This window comes from Heterocephalus glaber, unplaced genomic scaffold (assembly GCF_053883595.1).
Source record: "Heterocephalus glaber isolate CG9 unplaced genomic scaffold, H.glaber_assembly_v1.0 deba00001781, whole genome shotgun sequence".
Lineage (NCBI taxonomy): Eukaryota > Metazoa > Chordata > Mammalia > Rodentia > Bathyergidae > Heterocephalus > Heterocephalus glaber.
The window spans coordinates 11,479,781-11,505,018 of NW_028258467.1; the positions used below are offsets into that span (position 1 = coordinate 11,479,781).

Below are 25,238 nucleotides of genomic sequence, written 5' to 3' on the forward strand. Positions count from 1 at the left end.
TTTTTTTTTTTTTGATGGCAAAACCCACCCTGAACACATCTGGCCATAGGGGTTTAGGATAAGAAGTTATGAATCTGTAATTGTCTTGTGGTTTGAGCTACCTTTTTAAAAAACCTAAACAGAATTCATAATTCTATACTCACCCCCATAGTTTGCTTTTTTCAGACCCCACTGTGAATTAGAAATCTGCCTGTAGACTGTGTACATTTCTTTTCGTGGCTCTGAAGTGTTCCACAGTGTGGCCACTTGTGTCTCTTTGGCCCAGCATTTCAGTGATCCCAGGTTCTCTCTGCCCCAGACAGTACCACACTCAGCATTCTCAGGCGTGCTGTTGTGCACATCTGTGCAACCCAAGAAGGAAAACTCTGGGACATGGGCTCTTGCTCCTACCAGTATAGCTATTATATCAGAAACATTTTCCTCAGCTGTAAACTACCACTCCTTAAACTTCATTTTTAATGGCTGCACAATAGTCCTTTGTCAGAGTATTCATTTCCCAAGGCAGCCATGAGAAAGTACTATAGAGTGGTGGCTTCAACAATAGACATTTATAGTCTTACAGTTCTGAAGACCGGAAGTCTGGGATTGGGATGTGGACAGAGCTGGTTTCTTCTGGTGGCTGTGAGGCAAAGTCTGCTGCAGGCCTGCCTGCCAGCTTCTGGTGGCTGCTGCAGCCCATGTTACTTGGCTGGTGGACCCACCACTTAGCCTCTGCCTCATCCCCATGTGTGTTCTCCCCTGAATGTGTCTCCATGTCCACATCACCACTTCTTATAAGATTGAGTTGTACCAGATCGGAGCCCACCCTGACAGCTTCATCTTAATGATCTACATCTGTACAACGACGCTGTTTGCAACTCAGTTCACATTCTGAGATACTAGGGGCAAGAGCTTCAACATAAGAATTTGAGGAAGGGACACAATTCAACCCATAACGGTCTGGGTTAGCCACAATTTACTCAGTCACCTTATATTGGCTCTAGGAGTTGTTTTTACTACATATGCATCGCCCTGGAATGATCATCCTTTCACAGGAATCCTAGTTCATGTTTTCAGTTACTCCTCTGGAAAACATTCCTTAGGGTCAAAGGGAATGCCCACATTTAAGGCTCTTGATAGCACCTTGCCAGGCTCCTTTTCAGAAAGCAGAGTGGGGGGCCAGGGATTTAGCTCAGTGGTTCCGGTGCCTGCCTCACAAGCGCAAGGTCCCGAATTCGATCCCCAGTACCAAAAGAAAAAAAAGAAAAAGAAAGCAGAGCGGGGATGCCCAACCGGCCCGGCCTGGGCCCTGTGATTCCATTCACCAGGCTCTGTAGCAAGGCTGCCTGGCTCACTGCGCCAAGGCAAAGCACTCCCTCCACACATGTGTGCACACACCCACCACCATGAGCACAGGCATTCTTTCCATCAAGCCATGGTTTCATTCTATTTCTCATTCCTGCCAAAAAGAAAAAGAGTCCACAGGTTAATAGCAAAATAGAAACCATAGCTCAAAGTGTCTGTTTAGGACATGTTCTCTTGCAACCACATGGACAAGTAGAGATTTCAGAAATACTGGGTCCTCTGGGCATCAGGCATTAAATCAATCGGTAAAATTTCACTCACAGGGCAACTTGCCAAGCAAGACTAGGAGAGAGAAGTTCTCTGATTCAGTTCACTGCAGCCTGCATCTTCCCACTGCTGTGAAAGGCAATCAAATAAGGAGTGCTCAGCCACTCTGGGGGTGGAGTTGGCCAGGGAAGGACTTCTCTAGAGCCCTGTGAAGCGAGTGGACCTAGTGGATTTTTAGGGTAAATCCTGAGAACTGGGGATGAGAAAAGAACTTGGGAAGCCAGAGCTTAATTAACAGGGAGGGGACTTCAGAGAATGGGGCACAAAGGGATCCCTCAGCCAGAGGATTTGTTTGGTGTGTGAGAGAACAAAAGGACAAGGCTGGGTGCTGAGTCCTCAGGCTGGGAACGGCACTGGTCAGCAGACGCCTAACTCAGCAGGCGAGAACTCAGCGCACAGACCAGAGAGCAGGATGCAAGGAAAGATAAATTTAGCCTGTGTTTCAGGGGAAAACATCGATCTCAAATGTAGTACTGCCTTTTAAAGGAAAGTGGAAGCCTTCAGCTGGTCATTTGGGACAATTTCACTTGAACAGATAAAAGCCCAGGAAAAATGAGTGCTAGTTACCAGTTTACCCTGCTGGCAGAAGGGCAGCAAGTTTCTGCAGGGACCTGAGGTATGGGCACCTCCACCCTCACTGTCCCCAAGAAAAGGTGCTGCCTTGTCTTCTGGAAAGATCTTAGGTGTGTGTTTCTAATCCCACATGTTCCTCTTCAGGAGAAATCATGCAGGCAAGGCTCTGAGTCTCCTTGGCCGCTGGCCTGGGTCACTGACATCTGATGGGTTTCACATGTCAGATCAGGGCCACTGCCAGCCCCTTCCACTGTCTAGTAACTGAGCAAAGGACATCTGATGGCCGAGGATTTTAAAAAACAAAACATAAACCCAGAGCACTTCTTGCCCTCACATGGCATCCTGAGCATTGTTTCACCTGGGCCACGCTGGAGACCACCACAGTCCACCAGTCCGGTGGCAACAGCATCTTTCACATAGACTTCCTTTGACACTGCTCCCTTGTTGGGAAGGGGAAGAAAGTCCAGTCTGTCAATATTTGGGGCACTAATCATCTGCATTCGGGCGCCAGGGGTCATTGAAAGGCTGAGACGTTTCCAGGAATTCATGACTCTAAAAACATGGGTCTGACCATAAAGGATTTCCAGGGAGGGTATGAAAGAAAGAAACCCAAATCCCCACTTCACCCCCTGACCCTCGTCAGCCTGTGAGCACTGGCCACTGTGTCTTAGATTCTTGGGAATAAATGAAGTCAGTGTACATAGTGATATGGGTCTAAGTTAATAATAAATGGGAGGAAGAAGAAAGGATGTTCAATATTTAAACATTTCAGAGCGCTCAGTGTGTTTTGCCAGTTACTGCCCTCCGCCTGCTTCCTGGATGGATTCTGTAAAACTGAGCACTTTCTCTAAATCTGCCACAGGCATCCGATGCCACTACTTTAAGTAGAGAAAGAACTGTAGCATTTTGGGCAGTCCCAACCCAGCAGGATTCCTTCTTATCTGATGCTTTTCCTAAGGGAAAGATGATAATGAGGAAACTAAGATTTTTCTGAATCTCTGAAGTTTATAACCTTTGAGACCATGTCCAGAATTGTCTTAATTTCCCCTAGATTCATTTTTCTTGGAGCTGTTTCTCTCATATCTTAATATAAATGCTGTGCTTCAGTGCTTGTCTCTAACAGTCTATAAAGGCTTAACAGTTAAATATACAGACACATTTAAGAAGTATCTATCTCAGTATACATACTAGATATGTTCCTTAAAAGTTGCCTATAATGCAGAATTCTGAGAATCAATTCCTTTTTTTCTTCTTGACACACATTATATAAAAGGAAAAGCATTCTTTTGGGGGGAGGAAAAACATTCGGCCCAAGACATAATAAAATCATGCTTAAGAATGCAGCAAACTTTAAGTCTCTTAGTTAAAGGAAATCAATACTTTTATGATGAAATATTAATCGTACTAAAAAATAAGTCAAAACTACAAATGCACAGTAGTCAGGATGATTTTAATGTTGCAGGCATTAGCTTAGATTTTCAAGGAAGCACAAAGAGAAAGCAGATCAAATCATAACCTGTCTGAGAAGCCCTTGTAAGCTGCTTTCTTTTGGGTTTTCTGTCAAAAATTACATACATCTTCTTAAGGGCCACAGTTACTTCTAAGCATTTGTTCGTTTTTGGAAATAAAAAGATAAATCTAAGCTGTAGAGAAGTCTGCACAGGTGTGTTCACACACACACACACACACACACACACACACACACTGACAACAGGCGGCAAAGGGAGGAGAATCAGGAAAGCCAGTTGTTTGAATACACAGCTGGCTGTTTCCTCCCTCCCCTTGGGCTGTGATTGTTCTCTATTTTTGGCAGGCTGAACTGTATGAAGTGGCTGTTTTTGTAGGTCAAGTTGGTTGAATTCTGGGAGTTTCATAGTTCAACATACCCCACCCAGCTCTTTATCAAAGAAATACCGACAAATAGGATAGCCGTGAGTATTTTGAATGCAGCATAATCTTAAGTTTTAAGAATCTAAGTGAAAAGTGATAAGACCTCCATTTTCTTATAAACTGTTTTGACATAATTCCTTTAAACTTACATATTTCAAGTTATTTAGAAAAGTGCTGTCATGTCTCCCTTGACACAGGGCAGATTTTTGTTTTGCGTTGCATCATTTTCTCAAAAGAGCTGACCCATTTCCTCTGTCATGTATCCCCATGTCTAAAATCATTTATAAAAATGAAAAGCCCCAAGTTTTGCCTCATTGGGCCCAAGCTCTGGGCCCCCTAAGTTCCAGATGTCAAAATGGTGAATGTTACCACAACATTTAGACTACATTAACTTTTAATCCTCACAAGCCCTAAGAGCTGTAGTCACCCCACTTCACACCAAAGAAGACAGCCTCACGGGTAAGCAGGTCCCTCACAGTGACATGCCCACAGGTGTGAGTTCACACCTGGGTACTCTCTACTGTATCCTGTACTCAGAGAGGAAGCTAAGGCTCAGAGCCAAGTATTTGCCCTTCTCAGGTTTTCTCCCATGTGGATTTCAGAAGCTGAAGGTACAACAGTCTGATTGACTGAGTCCTGTCCACTTTGACAGCCTCAGCTACAGGCTTTGAAGCTTGTTGGGGTTGATATCCGTCTTGACTTCGTGTGGCTCAGCACCCGCTCCCTGATTCTATCTGACCCGAGTAGTTGCAGATAGTATCTTCGGTTCTTTTTTGTAGCTGATATGTAATAGAACATTATCATCTGTCACTGTGGCCTAACCCAGGCTTGGGGACGTGGCTCAGCTGCAGAAGTTAACCACCCACTCTAGAAACCCAAGTACTGACAAATTCGAGCAAATGGAACAGGACCTGGGCTCACAGCTCCCTGTCTTGGGAGTGTAATAAGTATGTGTCACTCCACTTGCCTTTTGTAGAGGATCAGAGCTAATTCCCTGGTGCCTTGGTACACTGCCACCTTGTAGAATGTACAGGGCAAGCACACGTGTCAGTGTCAGGTACATCCTGTGTGGCCTCTGGCCCGAGGAGACAGAACAGGGCCACCGAAATGAGAAATTTGCTAGGAGAGCTGGCAACACCTGGCCCACCAGAAGCCCCAGGGCTGTCCTTGGCAAGCAGGGCCATAGCTGAACACCCCCCACCCCATCCCATGGGTCTTGGATCAGTGAGCCTCTACACCCAGAAGCCCCTGAAGCCATCTCTAACCGCCTCCTTCTCCCTACTCTTTCAGCCTCATTTGCTGCCTCAGTAGATGGGCAGCCACGACAGCCACTGCTGAGCTTTATAGTGCCGAAGCTGAAAGACTGTTGTGGAGCTCTTTGCTTACTAATGTACAGCCGGTAATGCCATCAGAAGAGGGCAGGGCCTGGGAATCTTGGGAGTAAAGCCCAAGCCCTGGCCACCTTCCATTTTAAAAATTCAAAGCCAGGTTGTGCCACTGTGAGACTTGCAGAGAGCTGGTCCCCTGTCCACCCACATGCCAGCTGGCCCTCTGAGGCCTGGAAAGGTGCTCGTGTCTGAGGCAGTACCCATACCCACAGCCACAGGCATTCCTACCATCCACAAAGCTCAGTGAACACCCCCAGCCCCTGGCAGCAACAGGAACACTTAGACCTTGGATCTCCCCCATGGGTGGCAGGCCCTCGCCCAAGAACAGAAGCCTTTGTAAGGGCACAGTTAGGAGGAGGTGGCACAGAGAAAAAGCAGAGTACTGAAAGACCATTTTTTCTTTTCTGCAGGTTTTCAAGTATAGTCCTTAGAATTCAAGAGGATTTGTTCATGGAAACAGAGCTATAGGCTAAAAGATTCTACAAGTTCCCAGCTATTTTTATATGTTGGACATGTTATCGTTTCAAAATCAACCATAAATAAAAGTCTTTGTGCATTTTGAGGCACAGCCAGTCAGTCCTATGGTGAGGTTCAGGAAGCAGCCCGTGGTGGTGGTGGTGGCAGCTTGGATTGGCCTAGCTAAGGGGAGCTATAGAATTGTCCTCTTCCCTGGGTGCCTGATTTACAGATCTGCTCCTTGGACAGGAAGTGGCTCCTTTAGTTCCAGGACACGGGAAGAAAATCCGAAATCACCACTTGGGAGAGGCCTTTAGATGGTCCCTGAAGACCAGTTTTGTATACAACAGTAAATCGTTTTGAACTCCCTGAGGAGGGACTGTAAGGAGGGTCTCTTTGCAAATTTTTTTTTTTTTGTACCGGGAATCAAACTCTGGTCCGTGCGCTTTCAAGGCAGGTGGCAGAACTCTGCAAATTTTGAGTCTTGCCAGCCACTCAAACCTCAGCATCCTGGCAGAGTGAAGAGACTGCAGGGACACCTCAGAAGTCCCACTGGCCCACGAGGTTGCTGTTGTGGGGCCCTGACCCACATGTTAGTAGATTCCTTCATTTTAGTGTCAGTCTCTTAAGGGGAGTTTCAGGCGAGCACACAGGCCTTGTCCTGTGTGTGTGCCACTGTTGGACTTAAATCTGAACCCTGGGCCCTGATGATCTCTGAACAAGTGTTGGTAGCATCTTCCTGAAGTGGCTTTTCCTGGGTGGCCCTTACACAATGATGCCCAGCCTTCCCACCCCCACCCTGTCCATCATTCTCCTCCTGCCAGGACATGGGCTCAAGGCCATTTCTTGAGTCGGATGGAGGTGAGAAACTGCATCACCCTAGATCTTAAAAGGAGCATCTGTCCAGAGCCACCAGCAGGCTGAAGTCCCTGTGACTCTCACAATCCCTGTCTTCCTCTCTTGCCCGGGAGACCCAGCAGACTGTAGGAGGAGGCAAAAGGGCAGAGCTGAGAAAAGAGCTAGTGAGGGAGGAATGAGGCCATGGCCACACTCACTGTCTTCAGTTTGTGTGCAGGGTCACAGGGCCAATTGATTTTTTACCGTTTCCCAGCATCTCAAGGGGTGGTAAGAAAATATGAACAATGCGTCGTCAGAAACCTGAGCTGCAGCTGCAGAATGAATTTGCTAATGACCAGCATGATCCTCACTCATGTTGCCATGCCTGAGCTGCTTCAGAGTCAGCTCTCAGCAGGTTTACGGTGTGCTTCCCAGCCTAGCGCAAGCATAGACAGGCAGCTCTCCTTCCAAAGCTCAGAGCTTTCCCCTGAGAGGTCAGTGAGGAGCTGGGCTTCTCTAAAGCACGTCTGCCTGAAATGTCTTAGGCGTGCACCTCAGGCTCAGATGCCACTGTGGTAGAGAGATCCCAGCATGCAGCCCCCCAGGGTTCACAGAGGCTGGAGACCCCATCTCAACCCAAGACAGAGGTTGTATGCTGACATCTCACACAGGCCTGCCCGGGGTTGCCCGCTTCTTGTTGGGGGGGGGGGGGGGCTATGGACTGGGCCTGTAACTCAGTGATGAAGTACATACTTGGCATGCATAAAGGATAGATTTTATCCCCAATGCTACAAAAAGGAAAAAAACTTTGAGTTAGGGTGTACCCATACTGAGCATTCAGGAGGTTTCACATAGAAATCCACACATCCAGCTTCTCTTGAAGAACCAGAAATCGTGGCTGCCCTGAGGCCTTGTTCTCTCCACCAGCCCCTGCTATCTCCTTGCCCCCGAGGCGGAAGGTCCTGGGTCCCACGTGTTCACTGTCTGGCTGACAGAGGTGAACTGCTTCTCAGTGTCCAAGATCTTTGTCAAATGAGGGAAAGCACACAGCACAGTGGGAGGCCAGCCAGCTTGTCACCTCTGGCCATTCCTTGTTCACTCAAATTACCCAGCACCAGCCATGTCAGGTCTGTGAGTCTCAGAAGTGGGGTCCACAGCATGGCTGGGAAGAAGGGAAGGCCCTCTCTGGCCAGGCTCCCTGTCAGCCAGAGCACTTCTTTTGCATTCCAGACAACTGAAGTTTCATGGTTTAGAGGGAAAGGCTGCCATAGGGTGTGATCTCCACGCCCACCAAACAGGTGTGTCTTCCCCCAGATGCTCTCAGGGGCAAGGCCCAGAGGGCTCAGGGACAGAAACCTTGCAGTCAATGGGGAGGTCCTGAGAGCTCGGCCACCTGGCAGTTCCCCCATAACTTGGCTCCTGGAAGGCTCTGGGCTGCATGGTGGCACTAACATCCCCTAGCTGGAAGTCTCCTGCTGTCACTTCACCTGGTGTCCGCCTTTCGTTGTTGGATGTTGTTTTAGGCCGCATGATGTTTGGTCTCTCTGGTGTTAGCTGTGGTTTTAAAACGTAGGCAGCCCAGCTCCTCCCTAGAAGCAGGTGAGCAGGTGGCGCCTACAGGCTGTGGTAGGACGATATCCTGCAGGGAGTCCTCGGAGTGACTCCTGAGCCACCAGGCCCTGCCACTTCAGGGTTCTCAGAGCTCCAGGAATCTCACAGGCTCAGGTTGCTTTGAGCTCTCCCAAAGAGCAAGGGGCTTTTTTAACCTGAAACAATTGTACTTCAGTCATGACCCAGTGGCCTCAGAGTGATGACAGTGAGCCAGAGGGTGCAAACCTGGGCAGGTCAGGCCAGGCTGCAGAGGCCACAGGACCTCCCCACTCTTGTGAAGATGTCAGGAACTTTGGCCAACCCCCGCCCCCATTCTCCAGCTTGCATGCATCCAAGCCCTTTCCTGCAGAGTGCCCTATGGTCCCCACTACTTCCAGGTCTTGGCCTTAGTGTATAATCTCTGGCCTGTGTGAACCCAGGCAGAAACGGTCCCTTCCCTGGATTTCACCAAAAGTGCCCATTTTGCCACATAGGAAAGAGCTGAAAGAACATTTCCTCAAGATTTTGGGGCTCATGGGGAGGGTGCCTCCCCCTCTGTCTTGGCCCTGCCCCTCTTTCTCTTCATCCCACCATACCAAGACTCCTTCCCCAGCAGGTACAGGGCAGCTTCCCCCTTACCAGCCTGCCCTTGGTGCCCAGGGGACTCAGCTCACTTCCCTGCATTAACAAAGTTTTTCTGCAAATTTCATCAGTTAAGATTAGGTTCAGCTACATGGAAATCCAAAACGGAACTTCATTTCCCTCTCAAGTAAAAGAAGCCCAGGACCTAGCTCCTTCCTCCTCATTGCTCTGTCATCCCTAATGTGTGGCTTGTACTCATGGTCCAGGAAGGCTGCTGGATTTCCAGCCATCATATTCTGTTCCGAAATCTTGAAAAACCCAAAGATATGCCAATCCATATCTATCTCATTGGCCACAAGCTAGTCAGGTTCTGTAACTGCAGATGGATGGGAGAATGAGTGCTGGGAAGCCGCCAACAATATCAAACATGTCCAAAACCTCTGACCCCAGAGGATTCCGGGTTCCAGCTGCTAAAGTACTGATATTTGTTGCCCAAATATGTACGCATCTTTATGGTCTGGCCTCTTATGCCCTGCCTGGACAGTCTGGCTCCCAAGCAGCTGACAAGGACCCCTGGCTGAACAGAGCAGGCTGCTAGGGCAAGAGGGAGATAAAACCTCTTAGCCCCCTGCTATGGAAACGACTGCCCTGGCTGGCTGCAAGCATGGGAGGAGCCTGAGGGATGGTGAAGGATTTGTGAAGACAGAAAGGAGGCTAAAGGGAATTCCAGACCAAGGGACAGCCCTGCAAAGGCAGAAAGCCAGTGGTTCTTGTCACAAGGTCTGAAGACCAGCCTAGGCTGCAAGAGCCAGGTGGCTTCCTTTCCATGGGATACTTCTGGGCTCTAGGAGGGACCTAGCTGGAGCAGTCTCTGGAGGTAGATCCTCCCTGGGGCCCTGGATTTGACCAAGAATGCAAGGATTTTAAAAAGTGATGAAAGAAATGCCCACAGCATGGGCAGGGCAGGGCAGGAGGGGAATGAGCCAGCTCTACTCAGCTCCCTCCAGGGCCACCTATATGGGGAGCCCCCACCCCAACCCCATGTTAGATCTTAGCTTTGCTTTGCTTTTTTCCGGTACTAGGGATTGAGCCCAAGGCTTTTGCACTGAGCTACAACCTCTGCCCTTTTTTTTATGTTTTACTTTGAAATGAGGTCTCCATAAGTCACTAAGTTGCCCAGGCTAGGCTTGAACTTTCTATCCTCCTACCTCAGCCTTCCAGAGCGCTGGGATAACAGGTGTGTACCACCACACCCACCTTAGATCTTTTCATTCTTTAAGGACCAAAAGTCCAGAAAATCTCCATGTACAGCGGGGTGTGGTGGTTCATGTCTGTAATCCCAGCACTCAGGAGGCTGAGGCAGAAGGATCACCATGACTTTGAAGCCAGCCTGAGCTACATAATAAGTCCAAGGCCAGCCTGAATTACAGATTGAGACCCTGTCTCAAAAAAACAGAAACAATACTCAATGTACAAATGCTTCTACCTACAATAAAGACACCAACAGACATGATGTGATCCAAGAAAACATGTATGCAGTCCCCCAGACCCCCATGCCAGCTCTGGGTCATGAATCATGTGGTCACCTGGTTCTTGGCAGTGAAAGCTGAAGACTAGGATACCCCTGGAGGAGAAAGGGGCTTATCCAAGCTCCCAAAGCCAGTCCAGGTAGAACTTGGGCTCGAATCTGGGTTGTGACTCCACACCCAGTGCTCCATCAGTGAGCCTAAAATAAAAGGCTGACCTTTTTGTGGTGCTTTTTGTGCTTAACAAATGCTAGAGAGTTGGGCATTAGTTCATCTTCCCGGAATAACTGGAAGAACTGGTCCAAAGGGTGACAGGAAGACCCCAGCCTCCCAGCACACAGCCAGCCCTGGGCTGCTGGAAAGTGGACCATGAGTTTCATCACTGGCTCAGGCCCTCCTGCCCCCAAGGCATCATGCTGGCCCAGCTCTGGGGAGGTGGGATGGAGGGTGGTCCTGTGGAACCTGGGGAAAAGAACCTTAGAGGCCAAGACAGATGCCAGAGCAGATAGGTCCAGGCTTGAGTCTGTCCAGCCCCTGGCCAGTTTGTGTTTCCTCCCTCATTCTCCCTTGTTTCTGGCTTAAAATAATACTCAGGGTTGGGTTTGGACTCCATGGTAGATCTCTTGTCCAGCATGCACAGCTCTTGGGTTCAATCTCCAGCACCACCAAAAAAATAAAATCATATTCAACTGTAGAAATCTTAGAAAATTCAGACAAGCACAGAAAAAGCCCGCTTCAATAAAGCTACCTTGTTCTCTCGTTGCCTATAGCCTCCACTTCTACGGGAGGACAGCTCTGCCATGCACAAGGGCCAAGGAATAGCCCAAATTTTTCTCAATAGGAACATATGGGACATGCTTTTCTAACCTTTTCTCCCTTGTTACATCATAGACATTTCCCTCGACACATACTCTTTCTTTATGCTAGCATTCTTGTCAGCAACAAAGAATTTCATCATCTAGCCATATTGGAGTGCACCCACCTTCCCTATTGCAGGATATGTCTGTTCTCCTAGCACCCCTGTTCTACACACCAGTGCACCAAACCTCACTACTTCCATATGTAGTTCTGCCACATAGACTCCTAGATGTGGAGCAGGCAGAAGGTGTGCAAGTCCGTGCAACCTTTGGTACACATTTCATAGGCCGTGCTTGAGACAGACCCAGGGGAAGCCAAGAATGTTATCTGATGAGAAGATCTCAGGGAGGCCTGTCACCTATCCCATGATCTCTGGCTTGTCTGTGTGTTTGCAAGGACTTGGCCATCTGTGTGGGTTTGACATAGGCTCAGAAAGCCTCTGGCACTTCTGCTGCAGCTAGTTCTTCCAGAACTGCCTCACTGGGATGGAGCAAGAACCGGAGGCCAGGGCACTCTGGACAGGGGTGCCCTCTTGTCTCTGATATGGCAAGCACACTCTCAGAGCAGTTGCTGCCTCAATTTGGGAAAGAACCCCTTGAAGCTACAGGGTGGGGGACTGGGCACTCAGCCAAAAGAAAAAAAATTGCTGTACCTTTCAGGGTCCCAGCACCACCTAGCAGGGAGAATGGAAAGGAGGCAGTTGGGGGTTTTAGCTGCAGCAGGGAGGGACAGATGCATGCATTGCCTTCGCTCAGTTAGACCCTGCAAATGCACAAGACCAGAGGTTGACATAATTTTTCTATTCGACTTTCATTACATACAAATTTTATTGCTGTCTATTGGCTTGACCCCAGCCCATTCCCTAAATCAAAGACTTTTCCTCTCTTCTCTCTTTCTCTCTCTTCCTCCCTCCCTTGGGATGGAACACTAGTATCCTGACTGCAATTTTACCATCTCCTCTGCTCCCCCATGTACCTCATTCCTGATACGTTATGATCACAAACAGGTATATGACGCTGTGGTAATAAAGCAGGGCTTTAGAGACCTGTGTCCTCAGAGAAGAGGTGTGTGACAGCCCGGGTCACAACTGTGTCATTCTTCTACTCAGGCATACAGGGAGCAACCCTGACTCTTACGGCACTTGCAGGCCCTGTGCTTGGACCTCTGTTAAATAGGCAGCTTGGGAAAAGCCGCCTGACATGTTGATTTGTTAAGGGGTAATTCATTTTCAAGGCAAGTAAACAGCTTGTAAACTCAGGGGTTTACCACTTTAAGTGATTAAGAAGTAAGCAGCTATAAAACTTGTTCCGTATGGCTGTGGCTGATTGTCCCCAAGGAATTTTCCTAAGCAGTGTTTGGATTTGCCGGATGCTTGCCACAGCTCCTCTGATGGGTTCTCCCACCACACACAGTCTAGCACAAATGCCTCTCCCTGAGAACTCCCAGGACAGTGATCCTGCCACTCCCTCCATAGCAGACCTCTGTGGTGGGCAAGGGCAGGAAACATCTCCTACCACACAGCAGCCCAGGCCTGAGATCGCCCACCATGCCGGGAGACGCACACAGGCCTTGCCCAGGTCAACACAGGTTACGCGGCCTCTGGAGCCTGGCTGAGGGTATCAGTAGGGCCCAATGTTTAAGGACCTAAGGAGCAGGCAAAAATAGCTTCCCACAAACAGTACAACCAGCCCCTCCTTGATGGCCCTAAAGGGTGGACTGGGGGGTAGTACGTCCCATCTGCTAAGAGAGGACAGGAGGCTAAGAGAGATGCAAGGACTTGTCTAGGCCTCTTAGCTAGTAGGTGAATAGATGGTTAAAACCCTGGCCTCCAGCTGGGCATGGTGCCACGTGTCTGTGGTCCCAGCACTCTGGGAGGCTGAGGCAGGAGGATCGAAAGTTTGAGCTCAGCCTGGGCAACTTAGTGACTTAGAAGACCCTGTCTCAAAATAAAAAAGGCTAGGGATGTAGCCCAGTGTGGAGGTTCATTCCCCAGTACAAAAAAAAAAAAATCACCTGCACTGGGGCTCAGCACCTCTTCTATCTGGGGCCAGGAGGTAAAATATTTTAGGCTTGGCAGGGTATTTTGGGCACAGAGGCCGTGCAGCCTCTAGAGCAACTACTCCTCTCTGCTCAACACTCTGCCCCCTTCCTGAGTTCTGAGAAGGAGGAGCCTGGAACCTGGAGGACCTACTGGGAGTGGCATCAGCTGGAAGCTGGACGTACGAGGTCTAGGGTGAGCAGGGGCACAGGGTGATATCTGGGGCTGGCTGTGGCTCAGGGAATCACTCAGGGAGTAGCAAGGCTTGACAGAGTGCCAGGAGGATGGGTCCCCCTCTGTTACGAGGACAGCTCGCTCCCCATCCTTTATGTTAGTTCGGCTTCTGAATTAGGGGCCAGAGGAAGTGGGCCACAGAACACCATCACCGTGGGTCCTGCCCAGCTCCTAGGGCTGCAGCAGGAAGCCCATGGTTTGCATGGGCTCCTGAAACTATTGATAAGCTGTTTGCTCCTTGGAAGTTTTTATGGACTTAGTGAATAAAATCAGCAGCCACTGCCCTCTGGAAAAGCAGAGTGTAAAGGGCAGAGGTCTTCAGTAGTCTGCAGGAAAGCATGGGGCCTGGAAAAAAGGGCTGAGGTTCACTAGGAAAAACACATTTGCTGAGCACTTAACATGTGCCATGGCCATGCTGGGCGTGCTGTGTCCAGAGGGTCATCGTGAGAGCGGATGACAATGCCCTCAGCTCACCATGGGGAAGCAGACCCAGAAACACAACAAATGTGTTCACATGCCCGGTGCTTCCTCCTGCCTCAGCCTCCCAAGTGCTGGGATCACAGGTGTGCGTCACCATGCCCGGCTTTGTCATGGGCAGCTTTTGTGCAGAACCTTTGTTGCTCCTGAACCTGACCTCTCCCCCCAATCAGTGCAGAGCAGGTGTCTGGCAAGGAGAGTACAGGGCTCTCCCTCGGGCAGAGTGTGGGCATGTCAGCGGAGGCCCCAAGATTTTGCCTGTAGGGTCGCCAGCACCTCTGTGTAAACTGCCAGCATCCCAGAATTCCCCTTCCAGAGCACAGTCAGCCCTGCTGAGGCAACACCAGGTGCTCAGAATCATGGCCCCACCCCCACCCCCCGCCTTCAGCATGGTGGCAGCTGCACCCTCTTCCCTAACCCAGCTTCACCTGCATCTAGGTCAGTCCCTAGCCAGGTCAGTTCACAGCCGGCAATGGGCCCAGACTCTCTGGAACTCACCTGGACACTGAGGCCCCTGTCCAGCCTTGGAGCAGTGTCTCACTGCCGGTTCTCCTGCTCGATCACATCCTGTTGTCTTGCAGGCTTTGCCGTGGCCCAGTGCATAAACCAGCACAGCTCCCCATCCCTGTCATCACCATCACCGCCTTCCGCCAGTGGGAGCCCCAGCGGCAGCGGGAGCACCAGCCACTGTGACTCGGGGGGCTCGTCTTCCACACCCTCTGCAGCCCAGAGCCCAGCAGGTATTGGCCGAGTGACTCAGGGGCGGGAGGCTCTGGAAAACCCCATGACCTGTTGCCTCTATGACCACTAACTCCCAGCTCCTCCTTGTCATGGTGTGTAACACACACTGCCACCCCAAGGGTGTTGGGTGTTGCCTACAGGCTGGTTTAGCTCTTTGCTCAGGCTGTTACGCTGCAAAGCCTCCCCCACTGCCTGCAGAGCTGAAGGGACCGATGACAGATGGCCTTTCTTAAGCCCACCTGTCATTACCACCAGAGCCATAGGTGTCCCCACGAGGGGTCTCTGGGAAAAGAATCAAGTCCCTGCTAATCCTCCCACCCCACATGCTAGTCTCCTCCCTTTTTTCCCCCCCTTTGGTTTTTTGAGACAGGGTCTCACTATGTAGTTCAGGATGGTCTTAAACTCACCCTGTAGCCCAGGTCGGCCTTAAACTCACAGTGATCCACCTGCCTCAGCCTCCTGAGTGCAGAGATTACAGGCATGTGCCATCACACCTGGCCAGTCTCCTCTTTAAATGTTCAGTATGGTACAATCATCAGACTCGGGGTGCATCCTGCTACTATCTGTAAGGTGAGCATGTGGGAGTCGCATCTTCCTGTCCTTTACTTTAGACCAGTTCAGACACAGCACAGAGAGAATCCATGAGCCCCTGGAGTCAGCCTAGAGAAGGAGATGCAACACCCCAACCCTACCACCCCCACTGCCTCCTCCGCAACTGCCGTGAGCCACACACACGTGAGTGCTGGCTGCACTGCATAAGATCCCAGGAGTAGGGACACCAAGTTTATTTGGTGGACAAGGCCCCAGAATGCAGCCACAGCAACAGAGCTCAGGCAGGAGCAGGCTTGATGGCTCCAGCCAGCTCTGTGTTCCTTGTCCCAGCACCACCCCCACCCCAGGTCTGAGGGTCCTTGTCACTCCAGCCTGTACCCCCAACTGGGGACCCTTGATGTTCTTCACTGCCCCTGCAAGGTCCCATCCAGAGCCCTTGCTTATCATACTTCAAGATCCGATTCATGTTAAGTTGTAGAATGAAGCATGATGACAAGAGACACAGGATGTTGGCATGGCGAACCAAGTCTTCCCGGGCACCTGTACTTTTCTCTCCAATGTTTGCAGCCTTTACCTTCCCAGCAAAGAGTTAAGCCAGCCTGGTGTCCACACTTGGACTCAGGGCCCTCCTGTGCGTCCCCCGGGAGGCATACATTACCTCCGTCTCCTGTGCCATCGTGAGGCCCATGCAGGAAGGGCATGCTCAGCCCCTCACTGAGACCCTTGCTGTGCAGGGTTGGGGACTGCAGAGAGTGACTGCACTCTCTGAGGGACTTCTGAGCCTGGTTTGGGCCTGGCTGTCCATCTGAGCAGCTGCCAGCACTGTTCCCAGGCATGTGGCTGGGAAGTTCAGTCCAGGCACAGCCCTCAGGGTCCCTTCTTCCCTCACTGCTGCTTCCTGTGTGTCCATGTGCTTGTGTGCACACACCTTCTGCTTGTTTGTGCACATCTCTGTGTGTGTGTTCCCAAACACATTGACAAATGCTGTGGGATGAAGGCTCTCCCATGTTATTGTGGATACCTTTCTTCCATTTTTAAGGAGGCACAGCCAATGACTAAGTGAGCCGTAAACTTCTTCGCCTCAAACTCAAATCAGCCAGGACCCACATTACCAAAATCGGGCCTCTGTGCCCCTGAACGTGATAGCTGGGCTTCGCAGCTGCATCTACTCTTAAGACCTCATGTCCGTGGTGAATTCGAGTTTCTTTGTTCTTGGTCTTCCTTTGTCCCTTCATCCCTGCCCCCACCATTCCCTGCACTGTGCCAACGCATGTTTTCTCATCTCACAGATCCAGGTACTGTCAGCCCAACTCCAGGTGCCTGGGTAGTGCCAGTCGATAGGTAGAGTCAGGACCTCCAAGGTGTCTGTTCCCATTCGGTACAGCCTCAGCAGGCAAGCGCACAGCTCCTCATTTTTTATGCCACATGACAGAAACAGCCTGAGGCACAGCTGCCTGTCCAACTCTGCAGACACCAAGATAACTGGTGGGCAGCTCATGCTTTACTCTCACACAGGGAAATGGACGCCTTTGGACACACCACTGATCCTTACAAGAAGAGAGCATTGCAGCCCAGGAGCTCCTTTGGTCTTGAGGCTAAACTTTCAGGCCAGCTGTCAGCTACCCCAGTCCACCCAAAACAAAACCTATAGCGGTGGTTCTAACCAGATGGTTCCTGCATCTGCCTGGTATCCTACCAGACTGTGCTAGAAGGAAGCCAAGAAAGGAAGAAAGGACAGGAGCCTTTGTTGGGATGGGCTCTCTTCTGCCAGTGCCTGGTTTGTCACTGGCTGAGTAGTAGCCTGGTGCTTAGCTGCCCATGCACACCTTGCTGGTGAGATTTTCCACCCATCAGGGGCCTACTAAAACCCGCCAGAGGTAGCATCCTTGGAGAGGACAAGAGGGCCTCTTGCCATCCTGTTTCATCCACCCTAGCTGCCGGCTGCTCCATCTGGCTCCCAAGGGGCCAGCTGTCCTCAGAGCGGTTTCTGAGGGTATAGAGCTAAATCAGAAGCATCCATGACCCTGTGTTCATGGAGCCCCCAGAGTCCAGGGTGCAAGCAGCTGCCAGGAACTAACACCCTCCAGGGGCCACTCTGGCATTGAGGCCACACTTCTGATGGTCAGGTGTTAGGTTGGGAAAGGACCCAAGAGATGCCATCTACCTGGTAATGAGACAGGCCTAGTGTTCCAGGCTCTGTGCCATGGTTTCGAAACCATAAATTGTACAAGGATAGCTTGAAAAATTAGAGATGTTACAAAATACTGTTAAATGGGAAGGTCTGTAGCACAGTATGGCAACTATGGCACATTTTATGGTCACTTATAGTATATTTCAGAATGCTAGAAGAGTAGATTTTGAATACTCAACACAAAGAAACAAGGAACCTTCGAGGGGCTAGAAATGTCCTTTACCCTGATTTGATCATTACACAGCATATATAATATATGTCAGAATATCACACTGTACCTCTTAAACTTGCACAACTATGTGCAATAATTTTAAAGTTTAAAATTTCTCAAGAGCCGTGGATGACCCTCCACTCTTCTAGCAGTTCACATAACCCAGGCACTCACGTCTGCATGGGCTCCTGCCACAGCCACTGCAAAGCCCTCCCAGGTGTCCACACTGCACGGCATCCCTGTAGATGTACTCCCCAAACCAGGCCCACATAATCCCTGGCACTGCGCCCACAAGCACCTTGCAGACCCTGTTACTGGGTGCTCCCATACTTTACCTCCCTCTGTACAACTGAAAACACAGGGACTCAGAAAGGTCATGCAGCTAGCAAGCACAAGAGTCTGAATTTAAACCTTATCCTTGGCAGCTCCAAAGCCCATACTTCATCTTCTAAACCAACCTGGCAGAATTTCCGATGCAGGTCCCAGGTCTTTCTCAGGTACCTGGGCTTGGTTGGGATCCTGGTGGGAGGCAACCCATGGAGCATAGCTCTCCTGACATTCACCATTGTTCAGGGGCCCAGCTGAAAAGCTGTGCTTATAAAGGCCTGGGGGACTGGCACACCCCCAGGTAGTAGAAAGCTGGGCTGTGTGGGCCCATCAGGTAAAGGCCTGATGGACCCCCCAAATCAGCAGCAAAGTAGACCCCAGAAGGCCATGTCTCCTCTGCTGGCCTATATGGATTCATACCCACACCAGCGGGTAAAGCTGAGTGATGCTCAGATGTGTTACCTGCCTCCACTCTGTCCAGCTCAGGGGCCTTATACTTCCTGCCTGGGTTTGACAGAGGTCTGTGTTTATCCCAAATGCAGATGTCTCATCTTCCTATAGAGCCTTCCCCTGGAGATCCCCAGATTTAGTGGCTCAGGCTACCCCTCTTAGTTTTGTAGACCTTGAGACCTGGCCCGAGAGGTCCCTCCATCACCCCGGTCCTCAGTGGTCTCCCAGTCTGACTGTCTCCCTGGATCTTCTCTACTTTGGCTTTAGGTACCCCACACTCGTTCCTAATAAGTCGTCTTTTTCTAAGCAAAGCCTGGATCTCACGGTTGATTGGGGCAGCCAGGGCCCATCAGATGGTCACACAGATGTGTGTAGTTACAAACTGTGAAGAGGGGCCCATGCAGGAGGTGTCAGCAGCCAGCACAGAACACCTCTGGAAGGCTCTAGTTCTCCCAGAGGAGGCCTTACTGGAGATGAGAGCCGAGGAGTGAGTGCCAGGGGTCCATGAGAAAGGCAGCCTGGGTCTCTCGTGAGTCCACCAGGCCCAAGACCTCCATCTTCCTGGAGACAAGTGGAATCTTGTCCCCATCCCCTAGCTCCCTATAAATTCTGCCCTTCTGAGTAAAGACGAGGAGATAGTCTATCTTTTAAAAGTCCCCAGACCTGGCCCAGAACAGGCAGAGAGTCCCCTTAGCCAGAAAGGGATGAGCTGCCCTGCAGTGCGACCATTTGCCACCCCATCTGTGTGGGCAGCACGTGCCTCCTAGTACCCTCTGCATATTGAGCTGTGGATGCTCCCACAGGTGGCTCTTGAGTAGGTGCTCAAGTTGGGGACCAAGGCATACCTCAAACTGCAGAGAAGGCCCAAACTGAATTCCTTAACAACTCCAAGAATCAGTTAGAGATGATTGGGAGCAAAGGGCTTTTATTCATTGTTGGTTTTTTTGTCTCACCACAGCTATTGGTTGGCTCCTCCCCATCTCATCCATACCTTTTTCCTTTTTCTTTTTTTGACTCAGGGTCTTACCATGTAGTTCAAGCTGGCTTTGACCTTCTTGGCTGAAGCCATCCTCCTGCCTCAGCCCCCCACCACCACACCCCCAAGTTTTGGGACTACAGGCACTTGCCACCATGCCCAGCACCACTGCCCTTTAAAGGAAGTGCTCTGGTGTTCCGTGCCTTGTGGGAGAACTGGACACCCTGTACCATTAAGTGTCCAGGAGCCAGGCGTCTTGCTCACACAGCCAGCATAACAGCCTGGTGGCCTCAGCTTGATCCCTAAGTGAGAAAATTACAGGGTTGGAATCAGCATTTTTCCCCTTAACATTTTCTGGTTTTGAGAAGCTGAAATTGCAGAGAACTTATAGTGGGAAGGGGAAAACAGGCCCAAGTATCTTCTGGGCTGCCCTGTGCACCCACAAGGTGCCACATTGCACATACTCAAACACATGCAAATGCTCACACGCATGCTCACTTTCGCTCTCTGTGTGGGAACCTGCTAAGCACACCATCCTCTCAGAGAAGAGCTCTGGGACCTACCTTGAGTTCCTTAAACAGCCACTTGCGTCTCTAATCTCCAGATTAGCTGGATTTCACATGTGTTCAGGGAGAGCTACTGAGAAGAGGACAGAAGTTATTTTTTACTTTTTTTTTTTTTGGTACCAGGGATCGAACTCCGGTCCTTGCACTTACGCAGCAGGCAGTGAAACCACTGAGCTAAATCCCTGGCCCCAGAAGTCGTTTTTTAGAAAATGACATCAGAGTGAAGGTCACTCTGCTCTTTTAAAGGTGCATTTTACAGCTCACCAGGCTCTGACCCTCCAAAGGCTTCCAGAAAGAAAGAAGGTGCTGATTCCTGGCAGTGCACCTCCCCCGCATTCTCCTCCCTGTGCTTTGTCTGAATGGATCACTTTCACCCCACACCCCTCCATTGTGAGGCCCAGGCAGCCTGAGAGTGGCCTCCATGTCACTGAACTCCATCTCCTCAGTCCTCCTAGGCTTCAAGGATAGAAACCCAGAGGAAGAGGTGTTTGTCTTTCCATGGCATTACTTGCTTTGTGGGGGTAATATAGATATAACAGAAAGTTGCCACTCTAGCAGTTTTCTGCCTGTGGTCCTGCGGAGTCGGAGCACATTCACATTACTGTTCCTGGGACATCACTTAGCTGTGCTCTTACCTGAGTTCATCCCTAAGATCATAGCTGCTTCTTCACAGCGAGATGCTCCTAACACTGTTTCAGCTGGTTGCCACCCACCCTCAGCCACTTGGGCCCTGCCACAGCCCTTCCTGCTCTGGTTCCTTCTTGAGTTTCCAAGGTGCAGATCACCAGGTCGCCCCGAGAGCATTGCCACTGGGCTGAGGGAGGGGCCAGGGACACCTCGAGCATCCTGTGCTTTCCCAGAAATCGCTGAGCAAGCCTGCGCCAACACCAAGAACCATCGCCTCCTCTGTCGGGGTCAGAAATCTGCTGCGTTCGCTTAGCTGGTTTGGCTCTGAGCCTCCAATCACACACCCATCCCTTCTCACAGTCTCAGGGGGCGGGGATTTTGTTTCTTAACTGTGGGTCCTGGCTGATACTGACAGGCAAGTCTGTTCTTCTGTCCGCTAAGGTTTGTGACCAAGACCACACGCTGCTTTTGACTCCAAATCGTTCCTTCCCAACAGGGCTACACTTTCCCCGTCCTTAACCCAGTTAAATCGTACGAGTGGATGGTCTGGTTCTCAGGTCCTCCAACCCTGCCTCCTCTTGGAGGGTGTCGTGGGAGTGTCCTGTCTGCATGGGGGGCTGGCTCCTTGGACCAGCTTCCAAGAGCCCGCAGTGGGGCACAGCCCTGCCCCTCGCTCTGGTCAATGCTTTGCGTCCGTCTCTGCTATGTCCCTGTCTCTACATCACCTTTGCTGTTCCATTGTTAAAGGCTTTCTATGATCTGTCGCTGTGTTTTCCCTCTAGTCAGGAGTGGCAGGAAAGGACGCCGGCGAGTGTTCAGCCTGTCGGAGGCCGACAGCCATGGTGGCCACTGGGTTTAGTGCTTCGAACGGCAGCTGCCACGGCAACTCACGTACAATCAATTCAGGCAGGTCTCACAGAGCCCCATGGGCCCACCACACTCCTGTCACCTTGGCAGGGTCTGCAGGAGCATGGGGGACAGGCTGGGCCTGTGAGGACTCCAAGCTGTGGGAGAGCGCAGCTCTGAAGTTGGTGACTTCCTCTGCTTTCCCAAAAATGGGCCCTTCCCATTCCCTCTGCTCCATCCATCTGTAGCCCGAATCCGCCCTTTACCCTCACACTCCTCCCCATGCAGCCCGGAGACACTGTCCTCCCCATAGCCGGCCCTGAGCTGGAGGTGGCATCTCCCAGTGTGTCTCCATCGGTCCCTATGGTTTAGGCCATGAGACCAGGCAGGAGTTGGCGGGAGAACTGAGAATTTACAAAACACAACCAAGAAATTACTCCTGTCTTTGTCCCCTTGCCTAGCCCAAAGCTAAGTGGCAGATTCATTCATGTTCCAGCCAGAGACCAAGTCATCTCCCATACATACACCAAGAGCAGGACCCCATCGCCTTCCTTTTATGTTCAGTGCTCCTGCTTCATGTCACTGATGAGGCAGGTCTGTGGGCCACTGCCCAGGGGCCTGGCTCACTCTGTCAGGGCCACCGCTGCCACCTTCCCCTGTGACATTTCCTCTGTGGTGTCTGATGCCTCCCCTCCGTTGGCAGTTGCGCTTGTCTGTAGGGAGCCTCTCTCCTGCTTTTTTGTTTCCCCGCTTCCTCTGAACTTCACCCACAGCTTGGCGTGCGTGGCTCTCCTTTTCTTCCCATCTCCCACCTTGCCTCTCCCAGGCCAAGCCCAGCACCTCCGGGCTGTCCCTGGAAAACACCCCACACTTGATGCAGATCAGTTAAGGCACTGCCCCAGAGCTCCAGGCCATTTTCTGAGGGTGCTAGCCAGGGAGGAGGGGCCCCTGCCTCGGAGCCTCTTAGGCTAGAGTCACCACTGGTGGGCACATAGATATGCCAGATTTCCCACTGCTGGTTCTTCTCCTAAGAAAGAAACCAGTTTTGTGTGTATGGTAGTATTTATTAGTGGGTTTTCTTTTTAAAACAGATTAGACTACAGCCTTCCCATATCCTCAATTATTCTGTTCATCAGAAACCCCAGTAGGGATCAGGGAAAGGTTTGCCAGCTCCCTGAATGTCTGCCTGCAAGGGTAGGCTTGAGCAAAGAGGGAACTCTCCCTTGGAAGCTTTAGAAACCATGAGAAATGGTCTTGCCCCTCCATCTCCAGATGGCAGGACAGCACCACTTGGAGCATTAGTCATTTCCAAACCACCTCATTAGTGCTGCTTACCTGTAGGTCCTCATGTGCAGTTGTAGGAGTGGGAAGACGCTCAAGCCCTTTTGTAGTGAGTGTGAAGGCAGCAGGATCAGGCAAGCCCTGCTGAAGGTCAAACAGGAGCTAGACCTGAAGCAGCCCAGCGCCACAGGTATCCTTACACATGGAGCAAATTAATTGAAATTTAGAGAAACCAGAATTCTCAAGGAGCATGAATTCCCCCTCTGTGGGTTCAGATCACACCCAAGTCACGTTTTCTATCAGTGCTCACTGGTGCCTGTGGGCACCTCCAAGCGAGGGCAGACCCAAAACTTGTGTGGTGGTTTGCTCTGGACCTCCTCTCATTCACTCGCCGCCCACCCCCTGTTAAGAGAGGCCTGGCTAGAACAGGGTGTCAGTAGTGGAATACTTGCCCAGCATGCAGAAGGTCCTGGGTTCAATCTCCAGCACTTCAGAGGGTGTGGGGGGAGGAAGTAGGGGAGAGACATACAGACAGACAGGCAGGCAGGCCAGCTGGCCTTAGAAAAAAATTAATGGGAACCTTCCAGACCTCATCTGGCTCTGAGTCTTGTGGGAAGAAATGCAACGTATGTGTTGGGAGACTGGGTCTGCACTTATGCTTTCTCTTGGGGATTCTCTTCATCTCATTCACCATATTCTTTATGCTGCATGGTTTTATTTTTGCTCTTTGTTTTTCCATTCTTTTGCTGTGTATTCGGTTTGCCTTTACGTTTTATTTTGGCTTAAAAGAGAAAAGAAAAACTAACTCAACTGGAATCACATTGAACAAAAACATCCCCCAAGGGGTCCCAGGGCCTCTTGATCCCAAGATCCATACAAATAAGAATTTTCCACCCACGTGGGATGCCCAGGCCTTGCTCTCAGTGTCTAAACACTGGGCCTCTGCAGTTGTGCAAGGTGGTCTCACCATGACCTCCACTTGCTCTCATGTCTGGCTGGGCAGCTCATCATCTGTCTGCAGTCTAATCATGGATTTTACAATGTGCCCCCCCCAAAAAAAGAAATTGCCACTCTGAAAATACCTACATCAAATGGAGCCTGGTGGTTTCCACAGCCCCTATAGGGAAGCTCAGGATGGTGAAGCCCCAACCCCTTGATGGGTGTTAACTCAGCACTTGGACACACAGGAGACAAACCACAGTCCAAGGTTTTGTAAGCTGAAAAATTCTATAGAAATTCTTTTTGAGATTATTGTTATTATCACAGTGGACTCCCTCTTGGGTGAATGAACATCCCCACTGCAGACTCTGGACCTGGCCTGAAGTTATAGGCATACCTGAACCCCTTTACTCCTTAATCATGTCTTTGTCATAAGGCCAACAGTGCCAGACTCGCCCATCCACAAAGTCTGCCTGGGCCTCTGCTCTGAGCAGCTGTGCTTTCTTAACACACGTGTTAATTTTGCATGACCCCCCAGTTTTTCCCTGGTACCACAAATCAGGGGACCCTGGGCCCTGACACACCTTCCCCAGACGAGTAAGACTTGATTTAGTGCCTGTGTCTCCAGGAGGAGTAGAGCCAGGCTGTGCCCCACACCAGCCATCTGCCACCCAGGTTTCCCTGGCCCCAGTTCAGGATGGGAGCAGAGTTTACCAGCCTGAACACAGGATTGCCGGGCCTGAGTCTGTCCCTGCTTTTTCTCTGCCACTTAGACGCCCCCACAACTCCAGAACAGCCTCAGCCTCACCTTCCTGACCAGTTGGAGATCATCAATGAAATGGAAGCAGAAGCCAAGCCCAGCAAGAACTCAGCCAGGTGCACAGAGGTGGAGACAGCACACCTGTCCCCCAGCCTGCTCCCCGCTCCACAGCCTACCATCTCCTTGCTCTATGAGGACACTGCTGACACACTGAGCGTCGAGTCACTGACCCTGGTCCCCCCAGTCGATCCCCATAGCCTCCACACCCTCACCGGCCTCCCCCAGCCTCCCACACCAACCACAACGTGCCCAGAGAGCCCAGACGAGGAGGCTGCATGTGTGGAGCCTGCAGGCCTCTCCAAGCACTGAACGGGCACCAGTCCTCCTCTTGTGCATGCGGCCCGCTGGTAGGGACCTCTTTAAGAACAGTCTTGGGTCTGTGGATGCAGATGACATCCATGGCTGCCTCAAGGAGCCCAGCAGCCCAGGTGGCTGGACCCACCGGCACCCCTCCCTTCCATCAGGCAGTTCCTGTCACCTCCGTGTGCACAGAAGAATCGGACGGACAAGGTCACTTTGGGTAGCAAGCTGTAGAAAAGCAACCTTAGATCAACGTCTCTTTTGGCTATTTATTTCTGGTTTTGGCAGCAGATTAAAAAGCATTTATTTAAAAAGCACCTATTTGGGGGGAAAAAGTCCTCAACGCCAGGG

At 50.9% G+C, this 25,238-nt stretch overlaps 1 protein-coding gene across 9 annotated transcripts in view; it reads left to right on the forward strand.

Annotated features, from left to right (window-relative positions):
• Clec16a (C-type lectin domain containing 16A) overlaps positions 1–25,201 on the forward strand; it is a 224,433-nt gene extending 199,232 nt beyond the window's left edge. For 4 of the 9 annotated variants that reach the window (XM_087202950.1, XM_004864890.4, XM_087202951.1 and 1 more), the window contains 2 exons: positions 14,642–14,800; positions 24,541–25,201. In XM_087202950.1, coding sequence (XP_087059076.1) covers positions 14,642–14,800; positions 24,541–24,896 — 515 coding nt within the window. In that variant the 3' untranslated portion in view covers positions 24,897–25,201. Of the gene's footprint in view, positions 1–14,641; positions 14,801–21,483; positions 21,608–24,540 lie in introns of all 9 variants that reach the window. The other 5 variants (XM_087202954.1, XM_087202955.1, XM_087202956.1 and 2 more) reach the window with 4 other exon arrangements.
• The last annotated feature ends 37 nt before the right edge of the window (positions 25,202–25,238 follow it).